Genomic DNA, 17,848 nt, shown 5'->3' with positions numbered 1-17,848 from the left:
ACAAATTAAGATAATCTATCCAGTATTTAGAATGTTTAAAGATAGTTTAAGTCAAGAGGTTTTATCGAAATCAACTTCATATTAGCAACATTTAACATTTAACAACACTTGCTTCTGAAGAAGTAAATAAAGAGATCTGATAGCTACAGATAACTGTGGCATCTGCCGATATGCCAAACGAATATTAAAGTGAACAGGTGTGGAACATAGTAATGAAGCATAAAGTGTGAAATATAGTATGTGTTAAGATATCGAAAAAAAGAAAAACAGAAATGACTAAATCAAAAAAATAGGTGACTGTATATAGGTCCATAAACAACATCTATAGAATAATTTTTCTTAACAAAGGTTCTTCAGAGTAAAAAATGGATTTACAGACTATACATAGGAAGAAAGAAGTAACTCTTTTAAGAGCCTTTGACTTGCTGTGAATAATACCTTTGAACCTTAGAATTTTAGAGTATACGGATACCTTTTATACCCTTACATCTGGAGCGTTTGAGATGAATTTTGTCGTGGTTAGAAAGAGAGGCAGATCCATGGCATGGAAGAAAAGGAGTCACATCTTAGTCATAATGACCTTGAATGACTTCAGGAAGTAGCTATCCATAGGGGGGCACTCACCTGACACACAGCACAGTGTGGCGTCACACAGGATGTTTACAGTCTTTATGCTTGAGATCAAGTTCAAGTCTACCCCTGATGCAAGATGTAATTTGAACTAATTTTCAAAAAAGAAAATTTGACAAATAGGTGGTCTTTGAACATTAACTAATTGACTCTATATCACATTGGTAAATCAATTATTATTTTCCTGTATCTGTTAAGCTATTTATGTGGTAGAATCTAATAACAGATTAAGACTTTCTGTATTAATGCGCCCCTATATTTGCTCACAAACAGATAAATATACCTTGCAGTCTCTATTATGAAGTTAAGTTGTAGGCCTACATTGAATAGGATTTTACAGAAAAATATATGTAATCTCATTTATGGTTAAACTGTGTGCGTGGTGCTTTGATGCGCGGCAGGATTTTGAGCTGTGTCCAGCTGGCATGTGTACTGTCACAGAAATGTTTTTGATCTGTTAAAAGAATTTTAGATGGTGTGACGCTATCCAACGTGGCACCACGGATCCGGTGTGCGCTTCCCTTTAAAATGGTAGTCAAAGATGCCCCGGAACTGTTTTCTTTCCTTCATTCTTCAAAATATCAAATTTTGTGCTCAACAGAAGAAAAAAATTCTACAGATTTGGGACAATTTACGGGTGATTAAATGATGACTGAATTTACATTTTTGGGTGGAATATACCTTTACTGACATGATATTTTTTCATCAATGCATTTGAATTATCAAAGTGTGCTTTTATTCATGGTTCTTTGGTAGACATGTATACTTACACATTCTTTCTTGATTTTCAAAATCAGGTAGACGGCGTAAAGTATCTATAAAAGTAGAATTACAGATTTGGAGGCATTTTCTTGGTCTCAAGCTAAATACAGCAGACTGGTGGTAGAGAAGCACGAGATGCTCCTGGAACGGCACAATTCTCACTTAATCAAGAACAGATGGTACCTTCACCACATAAAATAGACTCCCTGATAATTACACATGCTCATTTAAATCACTGTGCTTATCCATTTTATACAATAGGTGTGTTAGAATCCTAATTCTTCCAGATTTTATCCTTCAGCTGACACATTGGTCAAAAAAAGCTAAATTATATTTGCAATACTAATTCAGCATTTTTGAAATCTATGTTGTTTATACAAAAATTATGTTTTGAACAAATCTTTATCCTGTAACCATAATCAGCTGTGAGACTGGGCTGGCTACTGATTTTAATTGACTCTTGATCTAGATATTTCTAGTCTTAGAGAATCATTGTGACGGAGTGACTCAATCTCTGCAATTGACCCACGTAAAGATGGTACACTCAAACATTCAAATGTTAATAACAAAAAGAATGTCTCTGAAACACTAATGGCTAGGTAATTACCTAGGGAATTATGTACCATCATTCTTAGTGAATTAAGCCACAGGAACTGTCTAAATTTTATTTATTATTATTTATTCCAAAAATATCTGAATTTCTTAGTTCAGAGTACTAGTCATTAATTATCTAAATCATGCAGTCTGTCAAGCTGAGAGTAAATCTTCAGGATATGACCTCACGCTGACGGCACAGTTCTACATTAAGTCCACAGTGACAGACAGAATCCTTGTTTACTCAGAAACATCAGCAAAGATCGAAGACAAATATAAGTATACTAAACATTGTGCCACATTCCAGTTTGCATAATATCAGTGAATGAGAGGTTAGGGATTAAAATAAATGTAATTAAAAAAGTTTGAGGTCAGAATGAGTAAAAAAAAACTATGCTTTTTGATTAACATTAGGATTGTGAACATATCTCAGCTGTCATTTTATATCGCACGCACTAATACACCCAGCTTTCACTATGTACGCAATTTGACAGCTCTCCCTAAGCTATGTTAAATGAACTCATCTAGGTTTAACAAGTGCTTATGGCTCAGTTTTCACATTTTTAGCTGATACCCGTTTCTTATTTTCTCAGAGAAGTTCTTTTCAATGTGCTGGCTAGGTGTCAGTTATGGAAATAATAGGCCAAAGTGTTATTACGTATAACTGTCATGAAACTCGAGGAGACAAGGCAGGAGAACCCAATTGCAGGAAGACAAGGCGGATTAGGGTTTAACAATACTTTAATGATAAACATAAAACAGGAACAAAATAAAGACCTGCGATGGGGTATGGATAAATAAGCAGGACGAGAACTAACTGACACTAGACTGAACTAAACAATACTTGATATAAACTAAACTTAAACACTTACTAAGACTGGACAGGAGCTTCGACCAACAGGTATAAGGTAAACAGGTAATACAGGACACGACTTGGCAAAACACACTCAGCATGGGGGTTACAGGGTACAGGCTACAGGCTACAGGGTACAGGGTACAGGCTACAGGGTACAGGGTACAGGGTACAGGGTACAGGGTACAGGGTACAGGGTACAGGCTACAGGCTACAGGGTACAGGGTACAGGGTACAGGGTACAGGGTACAGGGTACAGGCTACAGGGTACAGGGTACAGGGTACAGGGTACAATGAACGAGCACAGGACAATGAACACAAGGAAGCTTTAAAGGGGATACAGACAAAGGATAATTAATGAGGACCAGGTGACAGAGATCAAACAACAAGGGAAAGCTAACGAGACGAAAAGGGCGGCAAACACAGACGAGACACGAGAAAGCGCATGACAAGCCAATATAAGGAAAGCCATGTCTTTCTCACACAAAACCCTAAAGCTATGCCATGACTCCGCTCCAAGAACGAGAATAAACATGACATGATAGCGGAATCATGACAATAACCCTCTCTTTTATATCATCTGTGGGTGTTGCATTAAAAATATTCATTTGATGTTAACCTTGGCAAAATAGACATGTTTTAGTTATTACTAACATGATGATTATTACGATTTCAGAAGATTAAGATCTAATTAAGTTGGAAGGGATAACTTAATGCGAGCCAGCCTCAGATATAAAATCCTTAAACTTAAAAACAGTATGTCTTCTTTTTCCAGTGCCTATGCATAAAACAATACTAACACTGCAGACAGACAAAAGAAAACAAAGGGGTATGTTTACATGTTAAGACTTGAAATACACAGAGAAAGAAATAAGCTGCAATGTCAAACAAACCTTTTAGAGAAAGTGAATTGATTTTTGCAAATGGCAAGTGTTCATCGCATTGGTTGTTTGATACATAAACATTATGATTTATTGATGTACATCCAACCTCAAACATAACCTACATATTAAACATGGATATATTCATTTTCGTATAAAAAAATAAAAATAAATGTAGATCCCATACATTGTAAATTGCCATCGCTTTAGTATTGTGTTATCTCTTATATAACCATCATCTATCATAATAAAAAGTGGAAATACAAAGAAGCCCATGAAGCAGGTGTTGAGAAACATTATTATTCTGAAACACGTAATGTGAATTTATTTGTTGCTATTTTATAGTCAAATATTTATGACATGGCAGACATAGCTGCACATAAATCAGTCGATGATTAATAGTAATTATATACCAGCTAAAAAACTTTTGCTGTCGTAACCCACAAACCCTGTTCTTATAGAAGACCCCACAATGCAGCATGTCTCCCCAATTAAAAACCTGTTTTAAATCATCGGCCAGAATCCTCCAAACACTGAAATTTCTATGTTAGATAAGGGAAACATGTAAAACGGATTATGTTGGAGGAACTTAATGAACACTGATGGACATGACCTAATGAAGTCGATTTGATTCATTTAAAGGTCCAGTGCAAGAAATGTAGCTGTATCTAGTGGTGAGATTGAGAATTTCAACCAACGGCTCACTCCACCCCTCCCTTTGGTACCACTACGTAGCCTGACAGAGGGATAAGATTTAGTTATGTTTTCGCTTCTTGCCGAAGGATATAACATATTCATAAAACACGCTCTGTAGAGTAGTTTGTCCATTTAGGGCTTCTATAAAACAACATGGTGAATTCCATGTATGGGGACCTGCGCTGTACAGTATGTAGATAAAAACAGCTCATTCCAAGGAAATAAACGCTCCATTATGTAAGGTCTTTATACACCTTATATAGGTATGGGGTATAGCGGTACGCGTACTCGTGCAGACCGTCACGAGCTGTCGAGGTGAAAATTCTAAAATGAAGTTTTCTTTCCAATGCCCTACGAAGGGCAGAGCCATTGAAGTATAGACATTGAGATGAGCAGGGGATTTGCGTGCCATTATGTAGACGTTTGGAATGAAAAGTTATATACTACATATAGCTTTCCTGTAGCTCAGTGGTAAGAGCATTGCGTTAACAACACAAGGTTGTGGGTTCGATCCCAGGGGATTGCAAATACCTATGTAAAATGTATAGAATAAAGCAATGTAAGTCGCTTTGGATAAAAGCGTAAATGTTAATGAATTTCTGTCAAAAGATTCTTCAAAGAACCACACACAGCACATTTAAAGATAATTCAGCTAGTGTCACATAAACCAATTTTTTGACCTAACCAAAATGTGTTGACCAGTCCAAAAGCATAATAAACCCATCAACAAACATATTTTTGGGCCAGTGCTTATGAACCCATTTATTTGGCACACACTTTACAGTGCACTTGTAAGAGGTCCTTGTCTCCCCTCAATCTCCACTGATTTTTTGTCAATAACTATCCCAAAATATATATTTGAACACACACTGACTGTATAGTCGTACAGAAATAAAATGAACAGGACAACGAGGTCTAGTGTGAATGTGATGATAGGAGTCGATGGACTGGGGTTAATTTTCCATTTCTAATGGTGGTCATTTTAACCAGCACCTGCACCTCGGAGATGCCGCACCAGGCATCATTACTCTGCTGGCGTCATTTTGATGCAAAAACAGAGAGAAAGTATCAAACTTCTTGGGATTGTGTTTGACCTGACCTCATTGAACTTATCTAAAACTTTCTCTCACGTCGCTTCCTTTGAAAATTAGCTTTCATCTGGGAGCCAAAAGGATTATCTTGCTGACAATAATACAATTTGACGCTATTATTGTCAGCCTTTCAGAATGTCGACTTGCTTTTCTTCAATTTCTTTTTCCTTTTTATGGCATATTTTGATTAAAAGCAGTAGTTAATGACTGCCAAACCTGTGTATTAAAGACAAGAGAAGGATTAGGCATTTGCAACACAGTTTGATGATTGTGACAGTTAGACAATTAAACCGTTATAAAATTAGAGTGTGTCACCACAAAGGAATGAAATCAATATTTACCTTATTTCCCTATGCACAGTTATCCTCTTCAATCTGACATATGTATTTCTATCAGTAACGAAAATTAATGTTCCAGTCAATTTGGAGCACTACCACTCCCTTGTCATGGTATCATTTCTGAATCTTTGTTTATGCAACTAATCGATATTTCTTCTGGATGTTCTGTCTAGACGTACCAGGTAATTTACAAGTCACAAAGCAAATGGAGCCATTGCACATCACAGCAACCTCTAAGGAAATTAGTAATAAATTGTAAACTGTTTGTTTTTACCTGCTTAGAATTTAGCTAAAAGGCATTTTAAGTTTATGCTTCAGTTCCCAAAGTCATTAAAATCCAAAAGACAATATGCAATACCTAGTTTTTAATACATTATGTTTATGGAAATGTGTAATTTGTAAAAAAACTGAAATAGATCCCCAGTGGGGAATTTTGAATGTTTTGTTCTGATATATGGCATTCACCTCATATAACAGACAACAAATACTGTCTAATGCATTCATAATGCAGAGTATAATAAGATACTTTTTATCTGGCCTGCAGACAACTTTACACTTTGATCCTTATGCTCTTTTTCACATCCCCCAGAGGTTTATCTGTTTGGTTTATGTTTGCTTACATGATACAGCTGCATTCATCCTCTTAAAGAGCAGCATAAAAGGTACGTGACTGTGTTACATAGAATTCCTGAGGTTTAGTTTTCGGTGTTCGAGTCTTAAAGGGATAGTTCACCCAAAAATGAAAATCTGTCATGAATTACTCATTCGATTGTTGTTCCAAACCTGTATAAATGTCGCTGTTCTGAGGAACACAGAGAAAGACATTTGGATGAATGCTTGTAACCAAACAGTTCTTGGACCCCGTTGACTATTATTGTAGGACAAAATACAATGGTGGTCAAAAGTGCCCCAGAACTGTTCTTCAAAATTATGTGATCAACAGAAAAAAAAATCATAATAATAGTAGTTTTTCCTACTATGGTAGTCAGTGGGGTCCAAGAATAGTATTGTTACAAGCAACATACTATATGTTGTTATCCTCCCTTAAGGCCGATCTCATTCTTCCAGCCAATGAATCTTAAAGTCACCATGAAATCAAACAGGAAAATTCTAAGTGTTTTACACAGTGTCGCAGTGATTATTATAATGATATCCATGCACACCATTATTTTTTCAAAATTAATTTGCACTTGTTATCTTTAATAAAGAACATTAAGCTCCTCTCCCCCTCTAATCAGCAACTCTTCATCACATGACGTCAGCAACTAAAAAGAGGTGGGACTAAACTGACGGTCCAAACAACAGGCATTTTAAGCCCTACCCTCCATGCCCAACTTACAACAAACCAAACAAAAAGGGAAAGGCAAAATAAAGCCTAGCCCTTAATTTTTTCAAATTTCACAATCCGTTTCACTCAGATAAACGTCATGATGCCGAAAAGATGTCATTCGCAACTTCAGTTTCATGTTGACTTTAATGATTGACTCTTACATATGAGTACTCTGCAGATAACAAGCAGATGCCAAGAATCCCCTTTATTCCTAAAGGGACACATTACCATATTCCTCTTCAGTCAAATCTGTCATCAGCCTGTAGTTGTCAGTAATAGCAGGCTGATGGGTGGAAGTGTAGGAAAAGATGTTTGTCTGCAAGCACAATTTATAAACCACTAAACATGCAGGTACAGTATTTTTTAAGATTGTTTTTGTTATGAGTGTGTTCTTTCATTCTAAAAAGAGACCACCTTACCTATATTTTCTTAGATAAACATCTCGTCAAAATCTGCTGTCATCTTTTCATGTTTCCATGTTTACTTTACTCAAGAAGTCATAACTGTCAATCTAAACCTCTTTTTGAAAGGGATTTTTGCAGGTGCCTAATTGTGCCGCTCACACCACGCTGTCAGGAACAGCATGATCACTTTTTCTTCCAAACATCCTGCTGAGGTGGGTTAAGGATACATTCGGAAGTGTTTTAGCAACATGAACTGGCTGTCAGGATAGCTAGATACTTTCTGTCACTGTTGCTCAGTCTTCTGATCTCTTCATAGTTGTTGGAGTTGGTTATTTGAGTGGTGACCTATATTTCTGTGCACGTCTCTCATTGGCTTCGCCATTTAATACAGCAAAGGATTAGTGAGGGACTTACTTTGAGCAACGTACCGGGAACTACATCAATCCGGAGTGTCTATCCTAATACTTATACAAAACCATCTGGAACACGTGGCCTAGTATTTATGTAATACTTCACTCAGTAAAGGGGAAAATGTTACTTCTTTTTCACGCTGTTTATAGTCACTACAAATATAGTCATGAATCTCCCAACACTTAAAGTTCAATGTATTCATGCTATACATTTAACAGCTTTTTTCAGTAGTCTTGACTACTGGGTCATAACTGAGGTTTGACTACACACTTGGTTTTGACTATAGTAAATTCTAGTATAATTACATTTTACTGCAAGTTAAACGACAAATTTAGCATAATGTTAAGGACTGACAGTCTCAGTTGCATTCACTGAATGAACAAAGAAATGCCCTAAAAGCGAACAGTGACTGAGGCTGTATGTTATCACCTTTTACTGTGTTCAGCTGAAGATATGAAAAGGTCATGGAAATGTCAAGCTCAATGAAGACATTTTAGGAGAGCAAAGGCTCAAAGAAAACTGGATATAAGAGTATGATTTACATGGCTGTTGACTGTCCTTGTATTATTGGTAGCATTTGTATTGCGGCTTTACATAGATGAGCTGGAATCCAGACTCTTATTGCATTGTTCCATGCTGTTAAATACAATCATTTTTCAATTCTCCACAAATGGCATTAGCAAAGGTTTCCTACCAAATCAACTGAAGATTTTCTGTGAGAACCAGATCTTTCTCTAGACATTCTCCTTATATAACTTGAATCGATAGAGGGGCATTGTGCTCTGTTCTTGGGACTTTTTGAAGTCAACAGTATGGGCAAATAAACTTAACAGTTATTATTGTAAGTATTGAAATACTATCTTTGCCACATTCTTGATTCATAAGTAAATGATGGCAAAATCCCAAAGATGAGTTAAACAAAAGAAAATAAGATTTATTTTGTTTATTTTATCATTTATGTCCTAATTACGGAAAATTGATAGTTAGTAATTCAACTCTAATTTTTATTTTTACGGTTTTACACCACATTTTTACATTTACATTACACATTTAGCAAATGCTTTCATCCAAAGTTACTTACAAGTAAAACAATAAGTTAATTTGTGTTTTAATTGAAAAACAACAGACCAAATTTTTATTTCACATTCATTCCATCTCAGAAAACTCATACATTTTATATAATCATTTTATAGATACAGTTGAAAAAAATAATTGTTCCCCAATACATTACTATATAAATATTTTAGGGGTCACATATAATCAAAACATGCCAGGAATTTATCCATACATTCATGCTACTGTATATACTGTAGTGTAACAATGTTTCAACGGTGGATAAGCAGGTTCTTCATCTATACTCTCTTGGATGCAGGGAATGCTCAATGGTTGTGTGTTTGCTGTTGAATGTTGCCCAAACTTTAAATAATTGCGTCTTTGCAAAGGCGACATTGCATTGTGACAGGTTTCATCAAGCAACGCTCAAAGAACTAATTTTTTTGTCCGATATAATTGGATCTATCATACTTCCTGCTGAGCTCCTTCTTTGACTGGAAAGGCCACTGAACAATATATACAGTTAAAATGATCCCAATTAGGGTATTTTGCTACTGAATGTTGGGTCAAAGATGGGCAAACTCAACCATGGGATATTTTATGTTACAACTATATACTAACCAACACTTTAAAAATAACTCAATAACATGACTGGCTCAGCCCAGCCATTGGGTAGATAAAACAACCTCACTGTTTTGCACAATTTTGAGTTCTGAAAGCTGCAATATTTTCATAAAAGTTTTATTTCAAACGTAGACTGTCCTTGGCTTAGAGATGGCCTTGAAGCTCACACTGTGAATGGATTATGGAACAATGTTAGAAAAAAGAGAGATACAATGGTGGACAAGGTGCAGTATGCACCAGGTGTGCTTCATTGCACACTGCCAGCAATGTTCCGTTTCATCGGCAACTGCATTCATGAGCCTTCTGTGGGGGCGTTGATGATTGGGTTGAAATATCTCCTCAATACTGTCACTCTAGCAATGGCATTCACAGTCCTAGTATACAAGTTTACAGCCTTTATCTTCTGAATGTGTTAAAGTGATATTCTGAAGACATCCTCTGCATTGGGTTTCTGCTACTGATGTTCTCTGGGTTTTTGTGTAATCCCCTACCCAAGGCAAACCTGTACTTTTTAGGCATGACCAAATGGATTTGTCCCCCTATCAAAAAGCAACAGTGGCTAGCCCACCTTCCATTGCTTCTCATCCTATTTGTCCAGAACTATTTGGTCTGGGACTAGCCCCCATGCGTTAGACCAGGAGAGTGTCTTTGCCAGCAGTCAGAATTGGATATCCAAGCCTGGGCAGTGTAACAGACTCGAGCCCCTTGAGGCCGTTCCGGGTGTCGCTAATGGGTTTAGAACAGTCTGCTAATTTGTCAACCAGTTTGTGATTTTGTGCACATTGACAATCTTGTTAAAGAATGTTGGCACACATACATGAGCTGATCAGAGCAGTGTGGCTGTATATATATATATATATCTGTTGCTGTATATTGTCACTTTTGATGTGGTGTCACTCCAAATATGAAGTGATTTTGTGAACCAAAGCCTAGAGACTAATCACAATTTAATAGGAAGGGACTGCCCCCCCGCCAGCAATTCAAATGTTAATTTTGATTAGAATCTAGTTCTTTTTTAAAGACTCCAACAAAAGTTACAGTCAATCCATCAATTTCATGTCGTTCATGCCAATGGAATACCGGCATGTTTCTATGAAACACAACTTTCCTATAGCTCATTGGTAAGTGCAGTGCATTATCAACGCAAGGTTGTTGGTTCAATCCCAGGATATTGCAAATACCTTTGTGAAAATGTATAGAATAATGCAATATAAGTCGATTTGGATTTGCCAAATGTGTAAATGTAAATGATTTTGCTAAATTGCATCAATTAGCATTGATGTATAACCTCAGCTTTTTCCATAAAGACGGTAGAATAACCCTATTATAGTTCAAATTGCAAGCTTGAACTTTCCTCTATGCCTGTCTCAGCATGTCTCTCATACCTGGAGTGGGGCCTTTATTATTGTTTCTCAATGATGGCTTTAGTGAAGAACAGATTGGGTACTGAGGTAATAGTGAGAGGATAAGGAGGGCAGCCATTAGTGACCTTAACATGAAATAACAGTGAAATGTCATTGCGGGTCTATTCTCACAGTTTTGTGTACACCCTTTTTAAGTCAATTGCATTGTTGGTTATAAACAACACACGTAAAAATTAGCAATTTGTTATTTAAAGGCACAAAATGAAAAACCACAAGATGATAAAAACAAAAGAATTCATATATTCTAATATCACAAAGCAACTAATTACTTTCTACATGTATTGATGTCAAAAGCAATATTATCTAAACTTTGTTGATCTTTATGGTTTCACTAGGGTTCTTAAGCACAGGTGATCAGGCAGCCAAAGGGAATTATGGGCTGTTGGACCAGATCCAGGCACTCCGGTGGATCAAAGAGAATATTCAGGCTTTCAAAGGCGACCCAAAGAGGGTGACTATATTTGGATCAGGAGCTGGAGCTTCATGTGTAAGCTTGCTGACTCTGTCACACTATTCAGAAGGTAATGAAATTATTAAAATATTTTTGTTTTCAATTGTACAAATGGTGGTATGGCTTATTTTCATAGCTTACACCATGAAAAACTGTACTCAATGATATTACTCAATTATTTATAAATACAATAAATATTGTAACATGTTAAAGTGATCGTTCACCCAAAGATTTAAATTCTGTCATCATTTCCTCACCCTTTTGTCATTTCAAACCTGTATGACTTTCTATATTCAGCAGAAAACAGAAAGTTGGTAATCGAACAGTGTCGACACCCATTCACTTCTATTGTATGGACACAAAACCAATGCAAGGAAATTGGGCCAGTTAACCACATTCTGCCAAATATCTTCTCAAATTTTTATTTTTGGGTGAACTATTATTTTAAGACACTACTGTATAATATTACATTCATAAAACAAAAAATGGCTTTTAATATTTACACTTGAACCATGTACTGATATACCGAGTCGTTTTATAACCCAAAAGACCTTGGTCTCTGTATGTCAGCATCTAATTTTCATGTGCAACAACACCCCTGCAAGGCATTCATCTAGAACTCAATTGTCCCACCATAAAAAAAATTGACTTTACCATTCAATGTTCAGCCTGGCTAGATAGCAGACAAAATCAAGTAATGGATCAAATGACCTCGAGCTACAGTTACTCCAAAGTAACACAGCCTCAAATAAGGAAATGCCATATTTGATCAAAATAACATGGACAAGATGTGCTGATCGCTCTTGGTTTTCCTGTTTAGAAGGTCGGACATGATTTATGAATGATTTATGAATTGCATAATGTAAATAGCAAAGTGCAGCGAGAGACATATCATTTTGCTTGTGAGCCCTTCCAAGCCTTTTTACAGTATGTCTACTGTATGTCTAAAGAGTATAATGTGTACCATTGAAAAGTCTTGAGCTCTTTTATGTTTGCCAGATACACCAAATCAGGCCCGGTTCCAGAACCAAATCACTGAGGGAGTTTTTGAAAATAGTGAGGGTGCTCACTAATATATTAATATATTATGTTGTAAATAGCCTGTAATCATAAACAGAAATATTTTCACCAAACCAAACATGGTATTATCCATATATATAATATATATGCTATATATGTCACTTACTAATAAGAACAAAATCTGTAAAATTCATTAAAATGTTAACAATGGCATATTACCAAGAAATAGATTATGTCCCTTACGAAAATTAACCACAAAAAAAATGTAAAAAGGTTCAATAAAAGGAAGGAAGGGGTCGGGAAACGGCGAACATTTAAACAAACTTTAATCAAAATAAACAACAATAACACGGAAGTAAAGACCGGCAGGAACCTCACAAGAACATAAACACAAACTAAACACATGTCCGGTCCCATTCCTCTCTCGTCAGCAGTCCCGTCGCTCGTCCTCTTATGCTCCCAATTTCCTCCGGAAGATATGCGGGACCGGTGTGCGCACAGCTGATTCCAACTATCACTCACGCCACCGGCCCCCCTGCCGGCACCCGTCCCGCCTTCTCACCACAAACATGTTTTTTAAAAGCCATAGTTAAACAATGGTTTTACAATAAGTAATCAAAACACCAAAAAACAAAATAGTTAGGGATGAGATTTAACAAAAATCATTTAATTTTAAACCATGTACACAATGGATATACTTTCTCACTCACTCACAGCGGACACAGCACCTAAACGGAAGAGAAATACACATTGAAGAGCTAAATGAACGAATATTTCTACAGCCACTACTAAAAGGTCGATTGGGGTATTTCTGTAAGCATGTCACATGTAAGGCTCTTCATCACCTTTATCACTGGTTCCCAAACTTTTTTCCTTGGGCCCCCCACGTACATATATGACAATCGGAGCCCTCCCCCTACCCTCATATATGTGTGTGTGTGTGTGTATACACAAATAATTGCTACTCACACACACATACATACATAGTAAATATAAATAAAGTAAATTAAATAATTTAATCATAAATTAAATTAAATGGTTAAGATGAGTAATTTAAAAGATTTTAATGACATTTTTACTTGAATACTCAAACAAATGTTCAGGTTAGAGCAGTGGGGGAACGTGAGTGATTATTGTCAGCTGCGCGTTGCAACGGTCTTGCATCTATCACGGAGGAGATCGGAAGCATAAAAGGAGGAGCGGTAGGAGTGTACGACGAGAGAGGACCAGGCCTGGATTTTTTGTTATGTTTTATTATGTTTGTGTGGCCGGCAGTCGATTGTGAAGGAGCTGCCGGGCATTCTAATTTCGTTTTGTGGTTTGTTTTATTTTAATAAAAGTTGCCTCCTTCCTTCCCTACTTGGAACTGTGTTGCAACGTTTCTCTGCTATTTCTCCTTGTGATTTTTATGTTGACACGAACCTTGACGATTGACAGAGGAAAATTCTCACCTGAGTCTCATAGCGAGAACAGCCAATGTCAGTGCGGCCAGCTACCGCAAAGCCCTGTGTGAATGTCTGCCGATGGAGCCGGAAATTGGAATAATTATTTTATATAAGATATAACTATTTTTGACTGCATTATCTTGCCATTGTAAGCACATGATTTTTATATAAAATGATTATTGGAACATTTTATGCAACTTTATTTAACTTCAATGTATGTCAGCTCCCGCGTCCCTCATGTGAACTCTGGCGCCCCCCTAAGGGGGTCGCGGACCCCAGGTTGGGAACCACTGACCTAGATCACTCGACGCCGTTGGTGGCACTCCCTGGCATTTGAAGAACATCTTGCTTGTTTGGGCTTTATTTAGACAATTTCTGATGTCCATTATTACATTGTTTTGGGAAAACATGGACAATAAATGTTTTTATTTTTGACCAGTCAGCTAGCAGAGTTGACTTCCAGAGTGGAACGCTACAAACAGGCAGTAAACAATTAAAGAGATAGGCTTACATGCACTTCACGCTCGCTGAAGACATGAATCAAAGTAAACCCCATTAAAAGAATACAGATATAATGAAATTATGAGTTTGATTCGAAAGGTTGTGTTTATTTATTAAACCCTTAGCACTCCCAAGCACCCTCGTAGAACCGGGCCTGCACCAAATGCATATGAATTGTATCTGGATAAGTGCATAAATGCTGTCCATTGCTTGGTATCAAGTAAATATCTCACACATAACTTTCATGCTTTACCAGGAACCAGTACATTCTGACCAGTAGAAGTGCTTTTTATATATACCACATATAAAATTTTCTATGTTTCTTGTTACATTATTCAGATCCTACAGCTTAAGATGACTTGCAGACCAGTTCTGATCTGAACCCCGTAAATTTAGTCAATTATTTTTTTTCTGCATGTTAACCCCCTATGTTTATTTTAAAATCTAGATGTGAGTGAAAGCTATTTTTCACCCCCTGTCAGTTCACGAGAGGGCTCGGTTCAGTCTAGCGAGATGTGTGCCCCAAGGTATTGCTATTTTCTAGGACACAGTCTGTGTCATCGTGTTATGGCCACATCTGGCTGAGCTGACAAAGGTACAGCATGCATATTACTTGGCAACTGTGTCAAGTATTTTTATTTTTTTCAAATGACAATATAGATGGAAAATAAACAACTCATCCAGACAAGGAAAAGTCTCTTTAATATTATGCCTCAGGCATCCTTACATTGCATTCTAATACATGTCTTTGATTTTCATGCTGAGTGATTTATGTGCTTTCTGGCAAGGTACATCGACCGAATGACGCACTTTAATCATGTTTTTGTTTTCCTTGTTTTATTTCTCTTTGATTTTGTTATTTCAATACCTCTGTCCTACTCATTGTTTTCTTCCATTCTTACAGTGATCAGTCGCTCACCATTTCTCTCTTTTTTATTTTTCTTGTCAGATTTGTTTCAGAAGGCCATCATCCAAAGTGGGACTGCTCTGTCAAGCTGGGCTGTCAACTACCAGCCGGCTAAATACACACGCATCCTGGCTGAGAAGGTGGGATGCAATATGCTAGACACTATAGATTTGGTAGAATGTCTGCAGAACAAAAATTACAAGGAGCTGATAGAGCAGTACATCACACAGGCCAAGTACCACATCGCTTTTGGGCCGGTTATTGATGGTGACGTCATCCCTGACGATCCACAAATTCTGATGGAACAGGGAGAGTTCCTCAACTATGACATAATGCTAGGTGTCAACCAGGGGGAGGGTTTTAAATTTGTAGATGGCATCGTGGACAGCGAGGACGGTGTCTCTGCAAATGATTTTGACTTTGCTGTGTCTGATTTTGTGGACCACCTCTACGGTTATCCAGAGGGCAAAGACACGCTTCGAGAGACCATCAAGTTTATGTACACCGATTGGGCTGACAAGGAGAACCCAGAGACCAGGCGAAAAACTTTGGTTGCACTTTTTACTGATCACCAATGGGTGGCTCCAGCGGTGGCAACAGCAGATCTGCACGCGCAATACGGATCTCCAACGTACTTTTACGCCTTCTATCACCATTGTCAGAGCGAAATGAAACCTAGTTGGGCGGATTCAGCACACGGAGATGAGGTGCCCTACGTGTTTGGAATTCCCATGATTGGTCCAACGGATCTCTTTAACTGCAATTTTTCCAAGAATGATGTCATGCTGTCAGCTGTTGTGATGACCTACTGGACGAATTTTGCAAAAACAGGGTAGGATATGTTTCAAGTATTAATGTTCCATTAATAAAAAATAAACATTTTAAGACTGCATGAATAAAGGTACCAGTTTAAATGTGGGTCAGTTGTGCAAAAGTTAACCTGTCTAAAGTTAAAATATTTTTTAAAGATAGTGTTGTGCTTTAATGTTGTCTTATTGGTGAATTAAACACTAGGTTATTTGAAAGCGTTGTGTTTCACCCTCCACCAGCGGTGTCTCTCTGCTCTGTGCTCATTCATGTGTTTCATTTCTGGTTTCCGTCAGCATCATAGCACAGAGACAGTGGTCATAAAGATAATTAATGATATTCGATTAAATTCTGATTCAGGCAAAATATCAGTTCTGGTTTTACTAGATCTCAGTGCTGCTTTTGACACTTTAGATCACACCATACTCCTACATAGGCTGGAAAACTGGGTAGGGCTTTCTGGGTTGGTACTTAAATGGTTTGGGTCATACCTTAAAGGGAGAGGTTACTATGTGAACATAGGCAACCATAAATCTGACTGGACACCCATGACTTGTGGTGTTCTACAGGGCTCAATTCTTGCTCCGCTCCTCTTCAATTTGTATATGCTCCCACTTGGCAAATAATGAAAAAGTACCAAATTGCCTACCACAGCTATGTATATGACACTCAGATCTATCTAGCCCTCTCACCCAATGACTACAGGCCTATTGACTCTCTTTGCCAGTGCATTGATGAAATTAACAGCTGGATGTGTCAAAACATCCTTCAGTTAAATAAAAACAAAACTGAAGTCATTGTTTTTTTTAACAAGGATGAAACTAACAATGTAAACACATACCTTGATTTAAGAGGTCTAAAGACACAAAGTAAGGTAAAAAATCTTGGGTTCATTTTAGAGTCTGACCTTAGTTTCAGCAGTCATGTCAAAGCAATAAGCATATCAGCCTACTACCATCTCAGAAACATAGCCAGAATCAGATGTTTTGTCTCAAGCCAAGATTTAGAGATACTAGTCCATGCTTTCATCACCAGCAGGGTGGATTACTGTAATGGACTCCTTACAGGTCTTCCCAAAAAGACCATCAGACAGCTGCAGCTAATACAGAACAATGCTGCCAGGATTCTGACCAGAACCAAAAAATTGGAGCATAGCACTCCGATCCTCAGGTCCTTACACTGGTTACCAGTTACTTTTAGAATCAACTTCAAAGTATTATTAATTGTCTATAAATCACTTAATGGTCTGGGACCTAAATACATCTCTGATATGCTCATTGAATATAAATCAAACAGACTTCTCAGATCATCAGGATTAAGTCAGTTAGAGATAACAAGGGTTCACTCAAAACAAGGCAAGACAGCATTTAGTCATTATGCCACCCGTAGCTGGAATCTGCTTCCAGAAGACATCAGATGTTCACCAACAGTAGCTACTTTTAAATCCAGATTAAAAACACACTTGTTTAGCTGTGCATTCACAACCTGAGCACTGTGATGGTTAACATCAACTGCAATTCTATTTCTAATTTATTTTATTTTTGCTCTTATTCTTTTTATATATACACTCACATTTTTAATCAATTTTATTGCTGTTTTATTGTTTCTTAAAATCTAAAGTATTTG

The 17,848-nt window shown here is 37.2% G+C and overlaps 1 protein-coding gene across 3 annotated transcripts in view; it reads left to right on the top strand.

Moving 5' to 3' along the window:
• nlgn4xa (neuroligin 4 X-linked a) overlaps positions 1–17,848 on the top strand; it is a 79,534-nt gene that overhangs the window by 46,212 nt on the left and 15,474 nt on the right. For all 3 annotated transcript variants that reach the window (XM_056734618.1, XM_056734610.1, XM_056734599.1), the window contains 2 exons: positions 11,427–11,612; positions 15,458–16,247. In XM_056734618.1, coding sequence (XP_056590596.1) covers positions 11,427–11,612; positions 15,458–16,247 — 976 coding nt within the window. The remainder of the gene's footprint in view (positions 1–11,426; positions 11,613–15,457; positions 16,248–17,848) is intronic.

The sequence above is a fragment of the Triplophysa dalaica genome, chromosome 2, assembly GCF_015846415.1.
Source record: "Triplophysa dalaica isolate WHDGS20190420 chromosome 2, ASM1584641v1, whole genome shotgun sequence".
NCBI classification, from domain to species: Eukaryota; Metazoa; Chordata; class Actinopteri; order Cypriniformes; family Nemacheilidae; genus Triplophysa; species Triplophysa dalaica.
The sequence above is the reverse complement of the archived record's forward strand: the minus strand, read 5'-3'. Positions and strand labels throughout refer to the sequence as shown.